At 42.2% G+C, this 26,284-nt stretch overlaps 1 protein-coding gene across 6 annotated transcripts in view; it reads right to left on the minus strand.

Annotated features, from left to right (window-relative positions):
• The window catches only part of ST6GAL1 (ST6 beta-galactoside alpha-2,6-sialyltransferase 1), a 135,215-nt gene that overhangs the window by 12,309 nt on the left and 96,622 nt on the right, over nt 1–26,284 (minus strand). For 4 of the 6 annotated variants that reach the window (XM_055128770.1, XM_055128766.1, XM_055128767.1 and 1 more), the window contains 2 exons: nt 11,016–11,671; nt 869–966 (listed from right to left, as the gene is read on the minus strand). In XM_055128770.1, coding sequence (XP_054984745.1) covers nt 869–966; nt 11,016–11,622 — 705 coding nt within the window. In that variant the 5' untranslated portion in view covers nt 11,623–11,671. Of the gene's footprint in view, nt 1–868; nt 967–11,015; nt 11,672–16,187; nt 16,310–18,168; nt 18,241–26,284 lie in introns of those variants that run through there. The other 2 variants (XM_004603250.2, XM_055128769.1) reach the window with 2 other exon arrangements.

The following is a 26,284-nucleotide window of genomic DNA, read 5'->3' on the forward strand; positions in this document are numbered from 1 at the left end:
TAATACCTGCATTGTAGACCACAGTACCTTACAGGAGAGAGAGTATAAGGGAATGTGCCTGCCACAGAGTCAGGGTGAGGGGGGGATGGGAAAAAATAGGGGGAAGGAATACTGGGAACACTGGTAGTGGAGAATGGGGACTGGTGGAGGAATGGGTACTCGATCAATATATGACTGAAATGTAAGCACGAAAGTTTGTAACTGTGAAAAACGTAAGCACGAAAGTTTGTACAGTTACAGTCTGTAACTGCACCTCATGGTGATTCATTAAAAAAAAAAAACTCATACTTTCCACTAATTAATCTCATTAACAAAAAACTGTGGCCAGAATGTTTCTCAAGTTCCCATTAGAATGGAGAACCCAATCTGTCCTGGGTAGAAATATTTCAGAAAGTGTATTCTTCTCAAAGAATTCTGAGGTAATGACAGGTTCTAATGCTATTTTATTATATACCTAATCAGATGCAATGATGGCTCATATACGTGTGGAAGATTTACAGCTACTAAGGTGCTCCCACGTGTCTTCCTTCATGTAATTTTCCTAACACTCCTCATAGACCATGGACAGTCTCTGTTCTGTAGGCCCTCATGCGACACTGGTTATGTACAATGTGGGCAGCTGCAGGACCACAGAACTCTGCTTTTTCTGGGCACCTCACTAGTGCAGTCTAATATCAAAGGGGCTTTCTCCTATCCACTTTACCAAGTGGGTTATGGAATCTATGACTCTCCTTTTTGAATGATGGAAGAATTTGGTACTCAGGAAGGCCACCCTCGAATTAAGCTGGCACCACTGATGATGTATCTCTCAGAGAGACCTTAGACACAAAGCCTCTCTCCCTCCAATTCTGCACAGAAGGAATGTTACCTGAGAGTTCATCAGGCGAATGGTGGTTTTCGATCCCACATCACGCTGGAAGTTGACCGTGGGTGCTGCATTAAACCTCAGGACAGCATCATGATCGTCTACAAATCAGAAGGGAACAAAATTTTTTTAAAAGGAGGTGATGAGAACCACAGAATGAAGAAAAACAAAAGGTCCACAGGGATAAGATTGAGGAAGGGGAGGAGCAAAGAATAATACATGCTGATCTTCACCTTACCATGGTCCTCAGAGGGAAATGGTCTTATTTTATTTGTGAAATTCACTGAGAGATGTGGCCACCTTTCTGCACAGCCACCCAAGGGTTAAAGAGACCCAAGGCATTCCCAAAATCCATTTGATAAAATCGAGCACAACAGCCAACGGAGCAGGGCCAGTACACTCCTTTAAGTGGAATCACTACTCTGGTGACCAAAGGACTGATGCTAGATTTTGGTGTTGTCAGCAAGGCCATACTTCTATCCGTCCAAAGAATGAGGGCATAGGGGTCCGGAGAGACAGGACAGTGGTCGATTGCCAGCACTCCAGATGGTCTCTCATCCCCTCCAGGAGTGATCCCTGAACACAGAGCCAGGAGCAAGTCCTGAGCACTTCCAGGTGTGCCCCCCACCTAAGGAGACATTACCATAAACTCAGTCTACATCTAAGGACACTACCCCGTAGTATCCCAAAGTTTGTCATGCTCAGCCAATAGGACATATTTCTTGTGACATAAAGCCTACTCCCTAAGTATTTCCTATAGGACTCTGAAGTCCAGGAAAAATCTCACACCCGGGTAGTGACAAGGATCACACAGGACATCTTAAGGTGAAACTAAACCCCATTGTCTTCTTTTAAAAAAGAGAAAGCTAATATCACTAAGATCAGATCATCTTTAAAAATCTGTTCACTACTGGCTCTACTCCCCGATCCTTGGGCTATTTGAGGACAATCTTTAACCAGTTTGGTTAAGTAAGAAGACACTCTCTCCAGCACTGACCAATCTGATGGAAGAGTACACTGATGACTTAAGATCTGACACAATCCCGAGCCACCAGAATCCTATGGGAGCTCACTCCAGCCTTCCTTCAATCAATCAAGTTAAGGATTCCACCACAAAAATCTACACATGCTTTGAAGATGAGGCAATTTTCCACTGTTCTATTTCCCTCCCTATGGGTTTATTTGCGATGATCATTCGTTTACAAATCTAATACTAGAAATAAATCAAGAGCATTTGGCTCAATACAAGATGATCTAAAAGAAGTACAGACACGGAATTAAAAAAATGAAAGCCACTGCTTTACTTCAGTTGTGAGATATCTACTAAAACACAGAAATCTAGCACTCCATTCACAAAAACTGTGTGTCTAGATGTCCAAGATTCCAAGGACAAAATTTTTTGAAAATGGATTAAAAGTTACATGACAGGCATGGTTCAAACTTTATCAGTGTGTGGGACAGGCACACTGATCTGCAAATAGAGCAAAGGTATATCCTTACACAACTCTGGCCAGAAGTTTCATCAGAATCAGTCACTGGTTTCAAATGTGACTAGTTCAATGATAACAAAAATGCAAACTCATCAGAAACCTGAGACTTGAAAGTCTCCAACCTTCAACTCTCCCAACTTACAGATCAATAAAAATCATTAATTTTAGGGTCCCAGAAGAAATGAGTTGAATAAAAAGAATGCTTACATAGTCATGGATAAATTTTATGGAAACAAAAGGACAATATCATAAGGCTGACTATGGCATGGGGACATCATCAACTGAACATTTAATGTGGCAAGAACAGAGATCCTGAGCAGAGAAGGGTCCTGGTTGGAAACTCTGTTGACAAATGTGAACCTATACCCCAGACTCTTTTCCTCTTCCATCTAACTTCTAGATCTAAAGCCAAAAAGCTGTTTATAAGTGGCTGAGAATTTTTATCAAGGGAAAATCTTGGTTCCTCTTCAAGGAAAGGACCTGGCCTCACTCTTATTTTCATACTAGCATGTCTTTTGTTCAGTTCCTGATCTATTTCCCCAGATATCAGTCAGGGTAGTCAGTAGATTTGGAAGGACTAATGGAAAATGCCTAGCATAAAAAGACTAGGGTAGGTTTTTGGTGTCGATGAAAGGAGAATTTAGGGTCAGAGAGATGGTTCAAAAGGGTAATGCTTCTGAATGCAGGAGGCCTGGGTTGGATCTGTGGCACTATTGTGGTACCCTAAGCCCACTAGGGACAATTTCTGCACATCATGCTAGGATTAACCCCTGAGCACAACTAGGTATCTCACACACACATACGCACAGAGGTGAATTCAGCACTCTGACTGTAGCCTGCCAAGCACAGTTCCATATGGTGGACACAATGGCTGTAATATAGCGAAGGTCTTTACTTGGGGGAACTGAGGAGGTATTACACGGATGACAATTACAGACTGTAGTTGATACTAACACAAATAAACTCAGCTAACGGGAACCCTGAGAATATTTTCTACAGATTAAATGATAATTTAGGAAATATCTCTAAACCAAGACCCAAATGATGGTGAACAAGACAAGGGCCCAGGCTATTTTTTTCCTTCCACAGGACAGCAAGTGTTCAGACTGCGTTGGAGACAAGTAAATCAGGAAAACTAATATGGGGTAGGAAACAACACATAAGTCAGGGAAGTTGGGTGTGACTTCCTGCCCACAAATTATTTCTATTTTTCATGCATTTTATTTAAAAAAAAATTCAGGCTGGAGTGATAGGACAGCAGGTAGGGTGTTTGCCTTGCACACGGCCGACCCAGGTTCAATTCTCAGCATTCCATATGGTCCCTTGAGCACCGCCAGGAGTAATTCCTGAGTGCAGAGCCAGGAATAACCCCTGTGCATTGCCAGGTGTGACCCAAAAAAAAAGAAAGAAAATCAAAGAAAACTCTAAGACAGGCACCTAAATGGTGCTCATAAAGCAAAGAAAAAGGATCTATGTTGGCCAAACTAACCTTTGCTATTGAAACACTAAAGAACTTTCCAAACTCAAATAGTCCTATAGAAAAGAACAAATCACAGCTACTAGGATTCCCACATATAAAACTTGCTAGGGAGAAGGCTTCAAGAAATAGCATCTTCTCGTTAATAAAAATTAGAATGAGAGAAACAGGAAAAGATACAAATAAGAAAAGAGAGACAAATGCATCCCTATATGCACAAAAATGTAATCAATGTTTAGAAAATTCTATAAAATAGATCCTTAGTAAATTCACAAGTAGCATCAGAATCCACTGCCTCCAGGTCCAGTAAGTCTAAGTCGCCTAGAATTATGATGAAAAGAATTGTCTCACAATTTGAGCCAAGTGTTTGTTTACATTTATGATTAACTTCAATTATCAACCATGTTTGGAAACTATATTCTGATTCTGGTCAGGGAAACTAGATACCTCATTCATTAAGGTTGGTGAACTACACTATGGCCAGCAAGCAATATCTTGCCCTTTTCTGTTTTTCTAGATAAATTATCCTTGGGTACTAACCAGGCCAATCCTTTTACTACTGTCTGCAGTTGCTTTTGCATTATCACAGCAGAGAATGATTGGACAAACACTTTATGGCTTTGAACCTCAAACTATTTTTTAACTAGTACTTTACAGGAAATGTTTGTTGTAAACAATCCTGACCTCTGAGAAACTCGATCCCAGGCTGTCTGTTTAGTCTTTGCTCTGCCCAAGGATTTGTGCCTCCAATCTCCAACTCCAATCTATCTTTAACTTCTACCACACAATAAACCCCTAGTTCTCAGACCTATTTTTTCCTTATCCTACAAACTTGTTCCTAAGTTTTCTCATTGGTCTCTTTACTAGATTACAACTATCAGCCTCATAAGAATGAGCCATAAAAATCGAACTTCTGCACTGTCCCTTCTCCAGAATCAAACGCTGAATGCAGAGATACGCACCCAGAGAAATCTGAAAACTCTTCAGACTCAGCACATCTCAAAACGAAACCTGTCCTTACCAGAATCCTGCTCCCCTGATAACATGGCCTAGTCTGTTTCCAAGCTTAGAAGCTCAGTTCCTGCTTCTCACTCGAGTCCATTTCTGGTTAGACTACATTCTATCTCTACTACATTCTATCTATGTAGTAGTATCTCTACTACATTCTATCTCTATCTCTACTACAGGATGCTATTCAAATCAGACCTTTCTCTCCTCTGCCACAAATACTGCTTAGACAGACCTGGAAATTGTTACCTGAAGGTGGCAACACGTTCTAATAATAGATGACAGGGTCTTGGCCAAGTCCTTGTGGACTTGAGATTTGTAGAGAAATTAGACACACACAGTCCCCATTGTCCAAAAGCCTTCTAGGATTCCCCAGGGCTTCTAGACTAAACCCCAAAGACCTTACTATGACCATTCCTGTCTTCTAAGAACCTATGCTGGCTACCATTTGTCTCATTCCGAGCCCTCTATGTCAGATGTCATACTAGGTCTGAAAAAACAGATTCACAGGATAATGTGTGATCGCCAAATGTATTCTACACATGTTCCTATGTAGTCTGCCTTTTGCCTTTGTCATTATTCAGTATAAAATGGGTAATAAAAAAATATACTAAGAAGATTTTAAAAAAGAAAAACCCAAAACCCAGAGGGCACTAACAGTGCTAGGTGAGCGGACCAGAGGTGGCCATGGAGCCACCTGGGGAGAGGTCTAGAGCAGAAGATTCATGAGATACCGAGACCCAAATACAGCACCTCAAACATGCTAGGTATGTGCATCAACTCTGAGACATATCCCTAGCCCAACAATTTGTTTGTTTCACAAAGAATATTTTTATTTTAGGTCAGGTAATATAGTTACAAAAGAGGAAATCGGCCTGGTTTTGAAGATACTGTACTTTCATCACTACCAAAGTGCCCAATAAAACCCACCAGCATTCATACATCCCTTCCAATCCCCCTCCCACCTCTGCTCTCTCTTTCCCTCTTTGCTTGGTAATCTCAGTTCTATAATCAAAGAACAAAGGTTTGCCATCTTTCAATACTATATGTCCTTGTTTTCCTTCTTTATGTACCACAGGTGCAATCATCACACCATCACTTTGTTTTTAACCTGACGAAGGATAAGAATACATTATATTTAATTTTATCATAAAGCTATAATCACTAAGAGGTTTTAGAGCATGGGAGCTTCAGTGTGGGGACTGTAGGGTCAAATAACCAGTTTCAAGTCCCAGTCTGCTCATTTTTCCCACCCCTCCACCCCCCACCCCCCAACCCCCGCCCTCCGGTCTGCTATTGACCCATTGTGTAACCTCTCGGGTTGCAACACAATACTCATAAGTAAAAGGGAACCAATAATTGAACCTGCCTGACTGGATCACTGCAGGCATTTTAGCACATGGAAGGTGCATAATAAGGCTTACTCCTAATGGACATAAAGGCTTTCAAAATATTTTGTAATATAAAATGAGATTTCTAACAGTACTGACCCTTTACATGTCTAAATTGAAAAAAAAAATAACTGCAAAGAATTGAGCATACCACTACTTGGTTGGTGGGGCTGATGGAGAGACAGGACATTGCTACAATTTATTTGTTTAGCAATTTTGCAATAGACCAAAAAGAAAAAGTTATGTAACAAACATATCCTATTTCAGTCTTCTGCACCATTCCTGAGGACATTGTCCATTTGGAGGAAGACACTAGTCAGGTTTTCTGCACAATATACAAAAAGATTGTTGCTAGTACTATAAAGAGGGGAAAAAATCAAAATGCTCTGATAACATTTAATAGTTGGTAACAGGATGGACCAGTTTCAGATATACCGTGGCCTGGCTGCTGTCTGATAGTCAGAGGTCGTTATCCAAGGGTCTCTTTCCTTTCCTCTAAGTAGTCTAAGTTCCTATTTATTTATTTTTTTAAGAATCCATGGATGAGGGGCTGGAGTGATAGCACAGTGGGTAGAGCGTTTGCCTTGCACGAGGCAGACCCAGGTTCGAATCCCAGCATCCCACATGGTCCCCCGAGCACCGCCAGGAGTAATTCCTGAGTGCATGAGCCCGGAGTAACCCCTGTGCATCGCTGGGTGTGACCCCCCCCCAAAAAAAAAAAGAATCCATGGATGAATAAAATACAAAAAAAAAAATGCATGACTAAGATATATGTTATGTTACACACCCAGAAGGAATACTCTATATTGGCAGAAAGGGGTCAGAGTGACAGTATAGTGGGTAGGCACTTGCCTTGCACACAGCCAACCCGGGTTTGATCTCTGGCACACCAGGAATGATCCCTGAGCAGAGAACCTGAACATTGCCAGGTGTGACCCCAAAACAAAAATAAAATAAAAGCAAATCATTAACTTTGAAAATCCACTAGTCAGTAGGATAATGTGCATTTGAAAGCTACCAAAAGAATATATCCTAGAAATTCTTACCTCAGAAAAGAAATAATAAATGTGTGGTGTACTGGAGTGTTGGTGAAAAGGACAATTAAAAAAATTAAAGGCAGAAGCCACAGAGACAGGCTCGGGGCAGGAGGGAAACTGAGGACACTGGTGGAGGGTAGTAGACACTGGTGAAGGGATTGGTGTTGAAACTCAATCATAAATATGGTTATAATTCCCGGTGATTCAAAAAAAATTTAAAAAGCCAAAAAGATTTTTTAAATTAAAGGCAGAATAATTGAAGTCTAACATATAACTGCCTCTCAGATCAAAGGCCTTCCATGGAAAGAAATATATTTGAAATTATAACTGTCAGTGTTAGTAAAAGATTATTTTAACTAACGCTTATTTAAAACACTCTATATTTTAGTGGAGTGCAGAAAAAAGAAGATTGTGGTTCCAGAAAATATCAGACTTTGCCTTGAGTAACACTATTCCAGACAGGTAGACAATAACATGACATGAAGAAACACTACGGAAATGAAAGAAACGGGGTTCACTGTGGACAAACAAAAACCAAAAACATTTGGTTTCTAGAAAACGAAGTTTAAAAGAAGCCCAAAGAGCCAAAGCAAAACTTGGGGTGGTGTTAGTCACTTGGCAACTCCTGTGAGAAGTGGTGCCTACTTAAAAAAAAGTACAGAATGTGACCTCACCACTTCTTTCTGCACTAGAAAAATCCAACTTGGACATGCTTTTCTTCATTTGAGAGCCTGTGCTTGGTTGCAGGCCACTTCTCCTGGCAGCCAGAGGAAGGAAATAAAAAACCGAGACACATGACCTCACCTGCGCTGGCACCTTCCAGAACCCGACAGCAGAGCAAGGCTTCCTGTGCTTTGCTTCCTTTAGCCTGATTCATTTCACGATCATGCAAAAACACACTCTCACAAAAGAAGGGCCTGAGAAGATTTAAACAAATCCACAGCTCTGTGTTGTCCACATATTGACATGTATGGACACACATTCTACTGGGAGAGGGAAAAGGGAAACAGAATTCACCCTACTCTGGGGAGCATGGTGAAGCAGGGATCAGACTCAGGGTCCCCACATGCAAAACATGTGCTCTAGCCCTTTGAGTTTGCTACCTGGCCCCTAGGCTTTCTATCTTTTAAATTAGAAGAATTTCAATAAAAGAAAATAACTGATGTTTTTTCCAATGATTTTTAACCTTTAGGGACCTGGTAGTGGTGAAAAACTCTTCTGAGTCAAAGCAACTGAAAGCTTTGGACACTCCTGGGAAAATGCACAGACCACACGCACACATATCAGATACACTGTATTTAAGGGTGTTCTCACACATGACCTTAATTCAGGATTCATGAGCCTTTTGAAAATTGGTTCATAGTTCCCAAGGTCAGAAATTCCTGCTGGAACTAATTCTTTTCAAAGAGAAAAGCTGAACGTCATGAGAGTAGTTGAGGTTCAAAGATAAAGCCGGGGGTGGAGGTGCTTGCCTTCCATGAAGCTGACCCCAGAACCCATATAGTCCCTCTGAGCACCATCAAGAATGATCCCTGATGGGCTGGAGCGATAGCATAGTGGGTAGGGCTTTTGCCTTGCCAACGGCCGACCTGGGTTTGATTCCCAGCATCCCATATGGTCCCCTGAGCACCGCCAGGGGTAATTCCTGAGTGCAGAACCAGGAGTGACCTCTGTGCATCACCAGGTGTGACCTCCCCCTCCAAAATGAATGATACCTGAATGTATAGCCAGGAGTAAACCCTGGGCACTGCAGGGTGTGGCCTAAGAAACAACCAAACAAAAAGACACAGATGGTTCTCAATAAGTAAAATTACAGAATTTCTGGACCTGTGTGCCTTTCTATGCTTTCAAAATACTGTTTTGCCCCTCCACGATATTGAAGATAAAGGTATCTTCAAAGATGACACGGAACTAAGCAATCTAGTAGAAACAGAGATCAACAGATGGGACTACATTAAACTAAAAAGCTTCTGCACCGCAAAAAATACAGTGACCAGAATACAAAGACTTTCTACAGAATGGGAAAGGATATTCACACAATACCCATCAGATAAGGGGTTGATATCAATGGTATATAAAGCACTGGTTGAACTCTACAAGAAGAAAACATCCAACCCCATCAGAAAATGGGGTGAAGAAATGAACAGAAACTTTACCAAGGAAGAGATACGAATGGCCAAAAGGCACATGAAAAAGTGCTCTACATCACTAATCATCAGGGAGATGCAGATCAAAACAACCATGAGATACCACCTCACACCGCAGAGACTAGCACACATCCAAAAGAACAAAAGCAACCGCTGTTGGAGAGGATGTGGGGAGAAAGGGACCCTTCTACACTGCTGGTGGGAATGCCGGCTAGTTCAGCCCTTCTGGAAAACAATATGGACGATTCTCAAAAAATTAGATATTGAGCTCCCATTTGACCCAGCAATACCACTGCTGGGAATATATCCCAGAGAAGCTAAAAAGTATAGTCAAAATGACATCTGCACTTATATGTTCATTGCAGCACTGTTTACAATAGCCAGAATCTGGAAAAAACCTGAGTGCCTTGGAACAGATGACTGGTTGAAGAAACTTTGGTACATCTATACAATGGAATACTATGCAGCTGTTAGAAAAAAGGAGGTCATGAAATTTGTGTATAAGTGAATCGGCATGGAAAGTATCATGCTAAGTGAAATGAGTCAGAAAGAGAAACAGACATAGAAAGATTGCACTCATCTGTGGAATATAGAATAACAGAGTAGGAGACTAACACCCAAGAATAGAAGAATAGTAGAAATAAGTACCAGGAGGTTGACTCCATGGCTTGGAAGCTGGCCTCACATACTGGGGAGAGGGCAACTCAGAGAAGGGATCACCAAGTATAATGAGGTCAGAGGCCATGCGGGGGAAGGGTGATGTGGGCTGAATGTGGTCTAGAGACTGAACACAGTGGCCACTCAACACCTCTATTTCGAACCACAACACCTAATGAGAGAGAGAGAACAAAAGGAAATGCCCTGCCACAGTGGCAGGGTGGGGTGGGGGGAGACGGGATTGGGGAGGGTAGGAGGGATGTTGGGTGTACCGGTGGTGGAGAATGGGCACTGGTGAAGGGATGGGTTCTCAAACTTTGTATGGGGATAACATGAGCACAAAAATGTATAAATCTGTAACTGTACCCTCATGGTGATTCACTAATTAAAAATAAATAAATTTTAAAAAATAAAAAAAATACTGTTTTGCTTCTCAGTAAAATCCAAACTCTTGGCGACTGACATTTTCTGCAGAACCAGGAAATCAACATTTAAAACAGATTAAAAAAATAAATAAAGCTGGGGCTGGAGCGATAGCATAGCGGGTAGGGCGTTTGCCTTGCACGCGGCCAACCCAGGTTCGATTCCCAGCATCCCATATGGTCCCCTGAGCACTTCCAGAAGTAATTCCTGAGTGCAACGCCAGGAGTAACCCCCCTGTGAGTCACCGGGTGTGACCCAAAAAGCAAACAAATAAAATAAATAAATTAAATAAAATAAATAAAGGTATGTGATCAATAAAGATTCTAAGAACCTGGATCTCCATCCTCTCAGCTGTCCCCATAGGAGACAATCATAAGTGCCTTAAAAGTCAATGGCTGACCCACTCCTTGAGTTTACAGAGCCAGATCTGGTCTCCTCATCTCTGTTCCCATCCAGAGGTCCAGCTACTCCAAGTGAGCACTGACTGTTCAGATATCGACCTTAAAGGTCCAGAACCCACCTATTTCTTGGCCCAGCTGGGAGGACTTCAGAGATCCTGCTGATGAAACAACAGCACACCGGCCCCAGAGCCCAGTCTTGGTCCTAATGTTCTCCTTGGGGAGGTAACCCTCCCATTCAGAGGTGTTGAAGGGAAAATCTGAGGGTTCTACCATGGAAACGTTCACTCGGTTCCGAAGGTGGCAGCTCAGGGCTTCGGCACTGAACTTGACACCTGGCCCAGGCCCCTTGTAGGACACTTTGTACTTATTCATTTTCATGTAATTCTTCCAGATCTTCTGCAGCCGAGGGACGAGGTTTCTGGAAGAACTGTCCTTGTTCCACACCAGGTGGGAGGTCTGTATCTTGGCATTTGATGACCCCCTGAGCCTGCTGAGGTCTTGGTTTTCCCTGAGCGGGTCTTGAATGCTGCCTGAAGATGCAGATTGGGAAATAGACCCCACGGTCAGCTTCTTCAGATCCTCCAAGATCCGGAATCCCTTGGAGTTCAAATGAAGGGACTCATCGTCACCCCCTTTCTTCTTCTCCTTCCACACACAGATGATCGCAAATAAGAGACAGACCAGTACAATGCAGCTGAACTTTTTCTTCACGTTGGTGTGAATCATAATGAATGACGTGTTCGAGAGAGACACTGTTCTGAGCAGGAAGACACGCCTAAAAGAAGTGAGACAAAGCAAAAAAAATAATGTTTGTTTGAACCAAAATTTAGTTGTTGGCAAAAGATGGGCTGTGGGCTGAACAATGAATTTCAAATGATGAGGCTTAAATTCCAGACCAGTTTCTACTTCCAACCAGATATGCAACCTTCTGCAATTTTCAAAAACATTCACCCTTAGTTGGGGCTTCAGACATTTCCTTCCCCCCCTGAGCCAAGTACACTGTATATTCTTATACTGTTCCTTTGAATAGCCAGAGTTTTTGATTCATGTTGCCTTGTGTCAGCTTCCTGATGACTGTCTGAATGTGTGGAGGTCATGAGCCACATCCTATACCTCACTGAGTTCCAAGAACCCCATGCTAATTGATTAAATGAAGCCGCACAGGATTAAAAAGTAAAAAAGAAGAGTGGGTTTGCTGTCTACATCACCAGAACCCAAACTCCCTAAAGTACTAAGGGAACTACCATCCTTTTAAAATAACCAGCAAGACACTTTCTGTCATAGACAATGCCAAAGATATATGATGCTGGGATGTTGGACTCCTGTAAGATGTGAAGCACGTAGTTTCTTCATACCATAACATTTGGTTTTATCGGGTGTGTTGCAAGAGTGGTAAGGAGTCGATTCACTTTGTGGTAAAGAAGAGAAAAGCTTGGTAAGAGAGCAGGCAAATGACCAAATAAAGAACTAACTAAGATGCATACAAGATGTCATTTCATAAATTCACCAGAGTTAGAATCATGGCCACACAACACCAGACAATATGTTAAAGACCTCTTCTGGGTTATAGAGTGGCTATCACCAGTGATGAAGAGGCCATAAAATCCATTTTTATAGACAGGCAAACTGAGGACCAACAAGGTCAAAAGTGGCCAGGATGGGGCTGGAGTGATAGCACAGTGGGTAGGGCGTTTGCCTTGCACGTGGCCGACCCGGGCATCCCACATGCGATTCCTGGCATCCCACACGGTCCCCTGAGCACCACCAGGAGTAATTCCTGAGTGCATGGGCCAGGAGTTACCCCTGTGCATCGGCAGGTGTGACCCAAAAAGCAAAATAAATAAATAAAAATAAAAATAATATTGGGGCCAGAGCAATAGCACAGCGGGTAGGGCGTTTGCATTGCATGCGGCCAACCCGGGTTCGATCCCCGGCATCCCATATGGTCCCCCAAGCACCGCCAGGAGTAATTCCTGAGTGCAAATCCAGGAGTAACCCCTGAACATTGCTGGGTGTGACCCAAAAAGCAAAAAAAAATAAATAAATAAAATTAAAAAATAATAAAAATAATAAAAGTGGCCAGGATCACAGGTACAGAGCCGGGAACATGGAAGTATTGAGGTTCCAACCCAAGTTAACTGGATTCCAGGGTGCATATTCGTTCCTCCACATTATACTGAAACCTGTTGAAGTTCTAGAAAATGGATTTTACTAAGCAAACAGAACCTGAGAGTGTTCTTTATGTATCCGGATAAAGATCTACTTCATTTTCCCACAATTTATTATGCAACTGAAAAGAACACAAGAGTACTTTGAACTCAGTATCTTATCTTTTGGAAAGCATTAGATTCATTTCTATACAACTAAACTTATTTATTTACCATAATAATTCCAAACAGTCAACCCCCTGGGTTTTCTACTAGTAGATTCCCAAGGACCACTTTCTGTAGGATAACACTGGTTTGTCCTTTCTGCCTTGCCTCAAGGAGCTTAGGTTTACTGAGTTACTCCCATCACAGTGCTCCCATTCCTCTCTGTTTACTTGTAACCTCTTTCTTTGTGCTCTGTTGACTTTTAAATATTGTTTTTCTTTTCTCCTTAAGTCCTTTGATAATTAATTCAGAGCAATGTCCTTTTTGTATAGACACAAGAAGACAGTTAATGCTATGCTTTTGTAACTTGGGAGTTAAACTCTGAATGAAATTTTCCTCCTGGACATCTATTCTCTCAACTTAAGCCTCAGTTGCCCTTACTTCCTAGCACCCCAAAAGCAGGGTCCCAACGAGGGACTGGATGGACCCAGAGCAAGCTGTGAGCTATGTGCTTCCCTGGCATCGAAATGGGCCTGGCCAAAGTGCCACAGTACTTAACTATAAGTTAAAAGCATGGTATGGACAAATTCTGTCCTGGTCCAATAAGTAATAATTAGACTCGGACCCTGTTAGGATTAGGAAAGATTAATCTGGCCTGGACACTGTAGTCGGAATCTGTGGCGAGATGTCCCCAGGGAGTCACTCTATAAGTTCAATGTATCTTTTTACTGTGTCCATACAAAATAACTAATATTAAGAAGTAGAATTATGATGTTAATTTATTGAACTAAGGAAAGGAGAAAAACACCTTAATTGGTATTTTGCCCATGAGCAAAGGGAGGGCTTTCTTATGTTGATCTTACTGCCTGATGGAGTGCAGTGGGAGTTGGAGGGAGATGAGAGAGACGAGAGGAGAGAGAGAGAGAGAGAGAGAGAGAGAGAGAGAGAGAGAGCAATGAGAGAGGATCAACTTGGTTCTCTCAGACCCCAAATACAGCTAAACACAGAATAGCAAAAGAAAGAGGAGAGCTAGAAAATAAAGCAACAGCTCCCTTCTAAATGACAGGCACCTGTAAGGCCTTAATCTTTATCATAATGCAAGAAATGAGAAGAGACAATGAATAAAATCAGGCTTATCTATGTGAAGACCACCAGGCTTCCAGTTCAGTTCTGTCTGACTAAAAATAGTCCATGGGGGCTGGAGCTATAGCACAGCGGGTAGGACGTTTGCCTTGCACATGGCTGACCAGGGTTCAATTCCCAGCATCCTATATGGTCCCCTCAGCACCGCTAGGAGTAATTCCTCAGTGCAGAGTCAGGAGTAACCCCTGTGCATTGCCAGGTATGACCCAAAAAGCAAAAAAATTAAATTTTTTTTTAAATAAAAAGTACATGGGTTTTGTACTCAAGGACAGAATAAAGCCAGTGAAAAGTCAGTGTTGACCCAATATGACTCAGGGATCAGAGTCCCTATAGCAAGAACTCCACACCCTGACAACCCAGAAAACCACCCTCACCATCACCAGTAAATACATTCCCTTCCTGGGTCACTGGTTTACCTCCCAGGGGCTCTTTCCACAGAAAATCATTTCAGTTGAGGATCCTGTCATAATCCTGTCAAACATAGACCAAATCTGAATGCCTCTATCTAGAGATGAAGGAACTGAGATACTAGAAGTGCTCATCAAATGCAAGTGGCATGAGTAATTTGGAAATGAGGACCTTGGCACTTAACTTTCGTATGAATGAGTAAAATGGAAATGCCAGTGGGGGCAGTGGGCAGGAGGGATCCACACTGACTGTCCCAGTGGCCAGTGCTCAGTTTTCTGCCAGCACCAACTCTCCAAGGTTGAGTTTCCTAAGAAAGAAGGTGGAGGGTGTGGTGCTGGAAAGCTTTCTGCATAAAACTCTGCCAGTATCAATACTGTAAATTAAAGTGCCTAAAATAAAATTTGAAAGGAAAAAGAAGGAAAGGGATTTGGGTTCAAAAAAAAAAGAAGAGAGTTTCCCCAAACCCTTAGACACACTGAGAGTCCAGCCTCCTTCTTCATGGCCTCAGAGCTAACTCTGACATGTTGGTTTCTGAGCCTCGTAACACCACATAAGGAAGCTCCTAGTCTCCCAATCACTGCTTGTTTGGAGCTTCTCATCATAAGCACTTAACATGTTTGAAGACATGCTCATTTTAAGTTTCTCTAATGACCCAGGAACTGAAGAAATTGCATGCAAGCAGCCTCACTGGCAGAGAGAATGGCATAATCTTCAACAAGGTCTTTGGGAAAATATACCAAACATTGAATTTTCCAGTCACACCACAAACTGACCTCTTCGACCTCCAGTCCTCCACTTCACTGCTCTCTTATCTGCTGCAGACAGGACAGTCTTACTTGAGGTGCTCTCCTCCCCAGCAGCGCTATTCTGGTCCCCTAAAGTATTCGGTAATGCTTTTTCTACAAATGCCTACCACAAGTCAACTGCCCCTTGCCTCACTTCAGAAACCAAACACAGTAGGTTCTCAGTGATGGATTTCGCATGATGCATCTAGAACTCTTTAAAATTCCAAGATGCTTCTAGAAAATATGGTAACAATTCCCATTCCACCTACACAGAGTAAGTCCATAGAGAACCAAGAGAAAGAAAGTCCTGTTGAAAGTCGGGCTTCTGCCACTGACTTTCTGCTTACCACCACATGCTCAGTACAAAACGCACACCGGGGCACAGAGTAGGTGCTCAGTAAAAGGTGGACTGAGTTATAAAAGACTTTCAAATCTCATTTTCGTGGTTTATTTTTATAAACTGTGTATTCACCACCGCTCCCACCACCGAAATGAGTGACAAAACAAATGAAACAAAAACATGAAGAAAATAGTATAACCAGACCATGAGCTCATGCAACTCTCCGAAAATAGCAGCTCTGTGCATTTTCTGCAGAAATGTGTCCCCTCACTGCTCCCTGGCCCATGTCCCCAGGCTTCTTACCTGCTTCTGGCTTCAGGTCCTCCAGGACTTCAGGAAGTGGCCCTATTCTCCAGGAGAAAGGATGTTGGTTTTATTGGGTCTGGAGGCCAAGGCTCATTTGTCTGCGGATGATTAAACACCATCTGCAGAGGCAATTTTTTAAAAGTGTGTGTGAGAGAGGGGGAGGATGTGAGCTCTGCTTACTTCACAGGAGGGGCAGAGTTAACTATTAACAAAACAGACACTTTTGCTCATTGCCAGCCTAGCCTCAGTCTAGGTTATGGCTAGACAGGGAAACCCCAGAAGGCCTATGCAAGAAATGGGAGGCAAAAGCATATTATAGATGCAGTATCCTGGGTTCATGAATAGCACAGACACCCAGAAATTATTTACAGGAGATAAAGATTGAACGAGAAAATATGCTGGGTGTCACCAGATAAATAAGCATCCCAGATCAATCTGGGGGGAAAGGATTATCTAGTCACTGAATTGACATACATAAATAAGCACTTTGGAACAAATGAGGTAGCTCCCCAAATAAACTCTAGACAGATTTTTTTTAATAATAATTTTTTATTGGGCTAGAGAAATAGCACAGGACTAAAGTACTTGCTTTGCATGTGGCTGAGAAAATTCAACTCCCAGACATACTCATATACCCTGGATGGTAGAAAAATTAATGTGTCCATTTTTAAAAAAAAATTATAAATTCCAAAATTTCTAAAAATGCATACAGATTACTCAGTGGTGGAAAAATAGCATGAAAAATTATCTTAAGGCACTAAAAATAGAATTCACTATCAGCTCTACTTTCTAATGTGACACAGGAAACATAGCAAAGGAAAAGTTTAATGAATTCAGTTATGTGAAAATTCTGAATTCTATATTTGGAGAGATACCAAGCCAAAGAGATGGGTCACAGGCTGATTCACAGGCTTTGCATGCAGGAGCCATGGGTTCAAACCCTGGCACCACATGGTCCCCTGAACCACCAGAAGCCACTTCTGAGCACCATGCCAGGACTGCCCCTGAGCACCACTGGGTGTCACCAAAAGCAAAAGCAAAAATGAAAAAGAAAAATACTATAATAGAACAAGGTATACAACATGCAAATATAGTTAAAGTCTCCGAAAAATAGACAGTTTATACAACCAAATTACAAAATGAAAAATATAATTAACAAGCACAAGAAAGAGTAATATTGAAAAAAATCCTAGGAGAAATATTAGAATATTAGTTTTCAGAATTTATATTAGACAGTGTTTTCATAATGAGCAAGTTCTAAAGAAATTGTAAATATATTACATTGATATATTTAAAAGGAGCAGCAGTAATTAATTTAACCCTTTGATAAAGCAATCAGGTCACAGATTTAAAAGATCACTGTTATTAAATAAGTTTACTGTCAGAAAATAAGACTGAAGAACTAATCCAAAGGAAAAAGATTCCATGTATTTTTCATACGCAAAATTCCATATTTTATAAATTTGTTGATAAAACAGTTATGAAACTTTATAAAACAATATGCAGTTTTATCATTTTCAAAAACATAAGGTTACAATTAAGCTTTCAATGGGAAATAGTTCAACTGCCTGGTGCATCCACACGATAGGATATATAGGTATATATTCATATATGTACACACCCACCTCGTATATATTGTAATTATCTAAGAATTTTTCAGCAATAGGGAAAAGTGTTTAAAATATAGGACTGTAGATGTAACTCACTAGTGACTACTTGTAAAAGATATAAGAGAACCTGGGTTTGATCCCAAACACCTCTCCCCTAAATGAATTAAAACAACAACAACAAAAACTGAAATAGAACATGTTATTGTGGAGCTAAAAGGTCTGCATGTTCAAATACCTAGAAAAAAATGTACATTGTTGACGCCTCAAAATATCTGATGAACAAACTAACAGAACAAGAAACTAATTCACATCTTTAGGATCATCTTACTGTCATTCTCATTATGTTACTTGAGTAAGGCAAAACTTACTCAATTGTTGGGGTCAATACTCTTCAACACTCTTCAACCTGGTATATCAACTTCATACACAATTTTGGATTGGTCCACAAGCCTGCCCTATCAGATAAAAATGAACAAAATGAAGAGGAAGGTATCATGGCTTGAGGTGGTGAATAAAGGAGAAGGGAATTTTCTTTAGAAGATCTGGAATTTGGTTTAGGGAATTGAAGTTAGTCAAGACCAAAAGTAAGCAGGCCCTCAGCTCCCTGACAGGGCAAAAGTGAGAGTGGACATTCCATTCCTTGTCAAAAAGCCCAAAGCTCTCCTTCACTGAAGTATCAGTTGTCTGGCAGAATTAGGAAAACATCTCTAATAGCTACCCACGTTATGAAAAGTCATGTCATTTAAGTTTCATTCACAGCATGAGTGTTTTGTAATTAGCTGTACGGTCATAAAGGACTATTGTAATATCTCTGACTGAAAAATGTAAATTTTGTAAGTAGGAATCTTTCTCTAGATAAACTTCTCGCGCATAGGAGGAACTTGGTTGCCATATGTTAAATGAACGAGAGGATTGCTTATTCTCAAAGAGTCTACGGATAGATGAGAAATTCTTTCTCAGCACCCTCACAAGGAACATGATGGCAATTCACTGACCTCTGGATTTTGGCCTTTGAAGCCTGGCTACTCCCACCCACCCACCCCGGTCAACATGTATGCTGCTGAAACATGAGACTTGGATTCATCCCACAAAATCAAAGGAGAGGAACCCACAGAGCTCTTCCTCACAGGAAATGCTTCTGCTCAAAATCATTTGCACCCTGAGATAAAAATCACTCCCCAGTCTGGATTTCCAGAAACCAACCAATCGAAACAAAAGTGGTACACCTGCTGATCTAGGTATACGTGATAAGGGCTTTCCAAAAATATCACTGCTGAGACTGGGTTATCAGCAGGGGCAATCTTCAAGCAGAAGCAGTAACAAAATCCTATACTCTGGTGAGAAGCCTGAACCACCAGATGATAGCAGCTCCCATTTATTTAGTGCTGCTAGGTGCTGAGCACCGACGGCACCATAAGGGGTCAGAGCTTTGGAATTAGAGAGATTTGAGCAAAAAGTACAAACTCTACTTCCCGCCAGTTACAGCATCTTGAGCTTCAACTCCATCACCTTGAATTTCAACTACATCATCATTCATTCAACTTCCTAAAAACTACCTTATGAAATAAAAAATTAATAAAAACTGAATTAAATGAAATAAAATAACTTTAGTCATATGGGTCAAAGAAATAATACTTTAGACACTTGCCTTACATAGGACCAATTCCGGTCCAATTCTTGGTACCACATGTGATATCCAAGCACTTCCCAGAATGATCTTTGAGCACAGAGCCAGGAGTAAGTCCTAAGCACCCTCAAGTGTGACTCCCAAATTAAAAAGTATATATTTAAATTAAGTTATATACGGAATGAGTTATCTTCAGGGCTGGAGAGATAGCATAGGGGTTAAAGTATATGCTTTGCATGTGGCTGGCAATGGTTTGATACACAGTCCCCTGAGCATCTCTGAATGCAGCCCTGTAGATGCCTCCCACCTCCAGCAACACAGTGTGAGACACTGGAGTCCTGGATGGGTGGTCCAGCTAATCCCACATCCTCTGGCCCTTGCACCTGACTCAGAATTGTCAGGAGGGACCCTCAGGTCTCCTGAGTAAAGCTTGGAAGAACCCTCAGCCCTGCAAAAAAAAAAAAAAAAGAGTGATCTGCACACTCTTCTTGGTTAATTAACATTTAGGGAAAGTTTCAAAGAACCGAGGGAAATAAATGACAGAAGACAATTGTTTTACTGAATAAATTGACTGAAAAAGATACCTGATTATATAGAAGTCACATATTAAGCATGAGTCCTAAATAAACTCCATTTCCCTAACCCTTCTATAAAAAACGTCTTGATCTATTCCACCTTGCAGTTCCAATCCTTTCTCTCTCCTTGGTAGTACAACTCCTGAAGAGAGCAAATAGTCATTGTTTCCAACTCTCTTCTTCCCATCCGCTTAACCAACCCCCTCACCTCCCTCCTCCATGAATTCACTTTTGTCTGGGTCACAAAACACTCCATAATCTCTGTGCTGTTAATCATGGGGTCGGTGATGAGTCTTGACCAGTCCAAGTTACATGCACTAGAATTGTAATGACCCTGTCCAACCCTCACATGACAGGCATTGACACTGTAATGTCCCTAACTAATTAAAAGTGAAGGGTCACTGAGAGAGCAGCATTCCACTGATGCCAACAGGGGTCCAATCAAGAGAAGTAGATATGTGAAAGGCAGAAGCAGATAAGCACATTCAGAGAGGCCTGACCTAAATGAAAATTAATCATCCTGATAACACACTTCTAAGATATGATATAATTGAATTGGACTAGATGAGGGGTTTTCTATACCCCACAGGTAGCCTAAAGACTTCTCCATGAGGCCTGCTGTAGATAACCTCTCAGGAAAGAGGCACTTCCTTCCGTAGATAACGGCGAAGGAAAACTCAGTTCCCCCAACTCTGCTGTTGGTTAGCTCATCTGTCTCCAGATCTACCATCTTTACATGGTTTGTACTCCTCCCTCCACTCTACTGTTACTGGACTGCATGCATGTCCTCTTGTAATGTGGATGACCCAAATAAAATCACCTTGTGATTATAGACAGTTGGCTTGAGTCATAAAGTGAAAACTATTTTACAAGTGCAAGCAGCACTCTGGAGATCAACCCTGATATCGTAGCTAATCAGAAGTCTTCCACAGTTGGTCATGTCTTTCTTTTTCTTCTCTTTTTTTTTTCTTTTGCTTTTTGGGTCATAACTGGCAATGCTCAGAAGTTACTCCTGGTTCTGCACTCAGGAATTACTCCTGGCAGTGCTCTAGAGACCATATACAATGCTGGGGATCAAACCTGTGTCAGCCATATGAAAGGCAACACCCTACCCGCTGTACTATAGCTCCAGCCCCACAGTTTGTCATTTCTTCTTCCTACTTTCCACCATCTATACTCACCCAGCTTTTCTCCACCTCACTTGTCACACTTTCTTTGCAGTCTTTGTTGCGAGCTCCTCCTCACCTGCCCCAGCTCAGCAATGTACCCGCGGGATCTACACAGCCCTCTGTCTACACTCACACTCCACTTGCACTTGATGTGCAACTTGAGAGCTGTCCCCCTCCTCCCAGCCAGTTCTCACTCGGTGGGACTCACACTCAACACATGCTTGACGTACACTAAAAGGAGTTTACAAAAAAGAATCTGTCAGTGAGTTTCTAAGCAAATAATAAAGTCCTTAACTAAAAAAAAAAAAAGAAAAGAAGAAGAGTAGGGTCCCCCCGACCCCGGCCTCGAGAATAAAAAAGTACATTCACCGCGGTGTTTACCCTCATCTATGAGAGAAGAGAGCAACATGGCAAAGAACAATGATTCTCAGGCTTCAGGCTCAGAATTACTAAAATTACTTACTAAAATGCTCGAGCAGGCACCAGTAACGTCTCCAATATGAGACTTCTCGCTCGAGCAAATCGATGAGCAATGGAAGGACAGTGCTACAGTGCGACTTACTGAAATGCAGATTTCTGAATTCTAGTTCAATCTCCGTGACTCAAGTCACCTAGGATGGGCCCCAGGAATCGGCATTTAGCAAGTCCACCAGGTGGTTCTGATGCAAGTGCTCCAGGGCTCCACAGTGTGGAGACACAGGGAACCTGAGCTCCTCAAAGAGAAATCTGCAGGTAAGGCTGAAAAAGCCTCAGCAAGGTCCAGCGGGAGAAAGGTACAAAAATTCAGCATAATCAACTTCCATCGTCGTATGAAAGAGCAACTTTATCCCCACTGAGTTTAATAGCAATGGTAAATTAAAAATAGGGCTTCTGTTTTGAATGGCCTTTATTTTTATTTATTCTTTTTTTCCTTTTTGGGTCACACCCGTCGATGCACAGGGGTTACTCCTGGCTCTACACTCAGGAATAAACTCCTGGCGGTGCTCGGGGGACCATATGGGATGCTGGGAATCAAACGCGGGTCAGCCGCATCCAAGGCAAATGCCTTACCCGCTGTACTATCGCTCCAGCTCCTATTTTTATTTATTCTAATCATCTTTTTTATTACTGCATCTTGAAACTATTTGCTTTAGAAAATATTAACCATTGTCCCTCACTAGTCATTTTGAAATACCCTCGGCTTGCAGAAAGGATGCGGGCGCTTTCCCCATCTCAAATGCTCAGATTCCAATCTTGACTTTTCAGTGAGAAAATGTGAGGCAGTCCATCACTTCTGAGAACGTTATGTCTTCGGTCTCTAACACTGATTTAAAAAATTGCTCCGTGGGATTATGGCAACAATTGACTGACAGATGTTATCGCTTTGTTTGGGCTAATAATTAATGGAGCTTTCTGCCAGGTGCTAAGTTCCCTGCACCCAGTTAAGCTCCTGTAATTCAGTCAAGTTCATTTCATTCCAGAAGTAACTACAGCACCCGAGGCGGTTCTGCCGCTTGGGCGAACCTGGGGAAGCCGGGGAGCAGGCTGCCCGCTGCTCCGTCTCAGCCCCTGCCCACAGAGCTTCCACAGTGGCAGCTGGAGAAGTCAAAACAGTTGCCGTTATGTCAAAACATTTCGATTTTGCTCCCACAGGCAGCAAAATCCAGAAGCACGATAAGCCACAGGAAGCCCGTTGTAATTGGTGGATTGGAGAGATGAGTGGAAGGGAGCCAGGAGCGATGAATGACATGCCTGAGGAGCTGCATTCGCCGGTGTTTACCCGAGGACGCGCCAGCTGCCAACCTAACGTGGGGAGGGGGCTGTGCAGCCCGGGTGAAAACCCTAAAAATAAAGGAGCTTTCACTCCTGACTGCTCCAGCAGTTTCATCCTAGGCTGCAAAAGGGATCTTTTAACTGAAGAGATTTTCCAGGCCAGGCAGGCACCTGGAAACGTAACCAAGTTCTCAGAAGTGTCTGGCTACATTTCCCGAAGTGTGAAGAACTGAACTTTGACGGGGTGTGGGTGGGTGGGCACTGGGTCCCTCCATCGACAGGGCCATCAGGTTCCCACACCACGTCAGCCGCTTGAATAAGGAGAGCACTGAACCCAGGAGTGACACAGTCATAGCGAAGGCGAAACCTTTGCCACAGTCTCTGATCCTGTTCAACAGACCTGTACATCTATTTGCCTTCCCATTAAACAGAAGCCTGGCAAGATAGACCCTTCACGCCCCCCACAGCTTCCCTCCTATAAACATCCACTCACCAATACAAGCAGTAGAAGCCCCAACCCCAGCAAGCTCACCCCACTCCAAGTCTTACCACATTACAAACCGCTGCACGCCACTCAGCTGGTGGTGGGGGAGAGGAGGAAGAAGGAGCAAAAGGGACCTATAAAAAAATGAAACAAATACAGCACTCCTCCCACACACCAGGCCTGCCCCCTCTCCCTCCCCCTAACTCACACCTGACAGAAGTAGAAAAAAAAATGGATTTCCACACCTCCTCCTCAGCTTCAGAAAGGAACGTGTATACTACAGAAACCTTTCCCCTTACAAAAATGAAGAACAGAATAGCATAATGAGCCTCCGTGTTTTCAAAACCCCACTTTAAAAGATTATCAACGTTTTGCCAACCTTGCTTTATTTATCAACCACCCCCACTGTCTTCTGGGAGTAATTTAAAGCACAGGCCAGATTTCTTATCAGTTCCGTCCACTGGCTCTTCTAACAGTTTTGGGAGAAAAGGAAGTCTAAAGACCCTAAGACATCCATTTATGTAACGAATGAACAAATAACCCTGGCTCAGTTTCTCAGTTTGGGACTGGACTATCCCCAGGAGAAGACAACTTCAAATAATTGACTATAGACTTTAATTTTCTTGGATCAGCATGTGTGTGTGTGCATGCATGCATGCAAGCACGCGCGCGCGCACACACACACACACACACATCCCTCAGACACATCCAGCCAGTTCTGCCGAGAATATTATATACAATATGCATAGTCCATTTTATCAGTTCTCTACAAAATGTCTTTTACATTAAATTGCCTGAATGAAGATCCAAATGTGGTTGACACATTCTCATTGGGCAGGGTGGGGAGATGGGAATGATGGTTGAGGAGTGATATGTCACTCTCAACTCCCTTTTAATGTAAAACAATTCCTCACTTCTTTCCTTTTCACAACAAATGCTTGTTAAAGAAACCAAGACATGTGCCCTGTGTATCCGAATGGGCTCCACATTCTGAATCCACCTGATGGTTTGTTCCTCCGTGTTATTTAATGGACTCCTCGTTGCTATGTGTTTTCTATAAACTGTGTGTTCAATGTCAAGGCTTTTTAAGATTCAGCAGTTCAAGTTCAATGATTCCCCCAACATTTTTTAATACCTAGGTGAGCCTAAGTCTTTCACTTTGTGGTAGTATGGAAGCTCGAAGAATCACAGAGACGAGGCTTAACTCCTCAAGCCCATGTTCTCCCTTGAACACGTATCTCTCTTGCTCATCTCGATGTTTCTTTTTGCTTGTTTATTTCCACTCTGGAGAAGCCTGTGTTCTCTCTTAAACACACCCGTATCACTTTCTCCCCCCATATATCTTTCTAAATAAGTTCCAATCAATAAAAACAATCTTACTTCACCAAAAAAAAATCATAGACCAATATTCAGTAAACGTGTATTATCCACTGTGAGTCAAACTAGAGATATTATCCACTGTGAGTCAAACTAGAGATAATAAGCACAGAAATCCCTAGTCATCCAGAACTTGCCTTCTAGTGAATAGGTAAGAAAAGAGTAAAACAAATGTGGGAGCGATAAGACAGCAGGTACAGCATTTGCCTTGCACACAGCTGACCTGAGTGTGATCCCCAGTATCCCATAGTAGTGGTCTTCCCTGACCACTACTAGGGGTAATTCCTGAGTGCAGAGCCAGGAGTAACCTGCAAACATCACTGGGTATGACCCAAAAAGCAAAGAAGGGAAGGTGGGAGGGAGGGAGTGGGGGAGAGAGAGAGAAAGAGAAAGGAGGGAGAGGGGGGGGGAGAGTAGTTTGTGTATAGTACTTTGGAAAGAAGCAATTGCTATGCAGAAAACTCAAGAGGGGAAGATGGTTATGTAGACCAGTATTTCTCAATCTTTCCTCAACCCTGACCCCCATCCAGCCTGTTCCCTTCCTATGCCTCCACAGACCTCCAGACTAATGGTTGCCTCCCTAGTCTCATGCTGTGTCCTCTGCTGTTTTATGATTTTTATCTATGAGTCTTCCAATTATCCTGGGGCCCACAGGATCATATGGCCCTCAATTGGAAACATAGATCTAGACCAGAAGGATGTGTGTTGGAGGAGGAGAGAAATCCAGGATGGAGGGATCAATCTTAAAGTAGATGATCATACTAAATTTCACTGAGAAGTAGGCATTTGAGTCAAGATTGAATGGAATCAAGCATGAACAATGTTTTCTGGGGGAAAAGGGCCTCAGAAAACTTGGTATCTTTTGTTGAAGATACCAATAAAATCTCAAGGCAGGCACGTGGCCTTTTCATATTCAAGAAATGCACCAGTCGGGAACCATGTAGATGGTGGAGAAGGTACTGTATGATGAGTTAGTCAGCAAACTACTAGGAGCTTGGAGCCAGAGAGACAGTAAAGCACTTGCCTTCCACGTAGCTGACCCAGCTCAATCCTCAGTACTGCATACGGTTCCCCAGCAATGGGAGGGAGTAATCCCTGAGCTCAGAGCCAGGAGTAAGGCTTAAGTAGACCTTGTTATAACCCCAATCAAAGCAAATAAATAACCCCCCCAAAAAAAAGTGTGAAGAGCTAAATCAAGCAGGGCCTTAGGTTAGTGGAAGTATTACATTTATCACTCTGCTGATGAAGCTTTGAAAGGGATCACTCTAGCTGCTATACTGAGAATCAATTGTGAAGGGCTGAAGTTTGCAGAGAATTTTTAAAAAAAATCTTTTAAGATACTGGAGTACTAATCCAGGTGTGAAAGGCCATTTGTCTATTACTAAATTCAAGCCTTACCACTATCCTGTCACCCTTGATCACAATTCTCTTTTATGTTCTAAGAAACTAAGGATCAGAGAGTTTAAGTCCTTATATACCATTGTATTTCCTTGTATCCTT

This window comes from Sorex araneus, chromosome 2, assembly GCF_027595985.1.
Source record: "Sorex araneus isolate mSorAra2 chromosome 2, mSorAra2.pri, whole genome shotgun sequence".
Classification (NCBI taxonomy): Eukaryota; Metazoa; Chordata; class Mammalia; order Eulipotyphla; family Soricidae; genus Sorex; species Sorex araneus.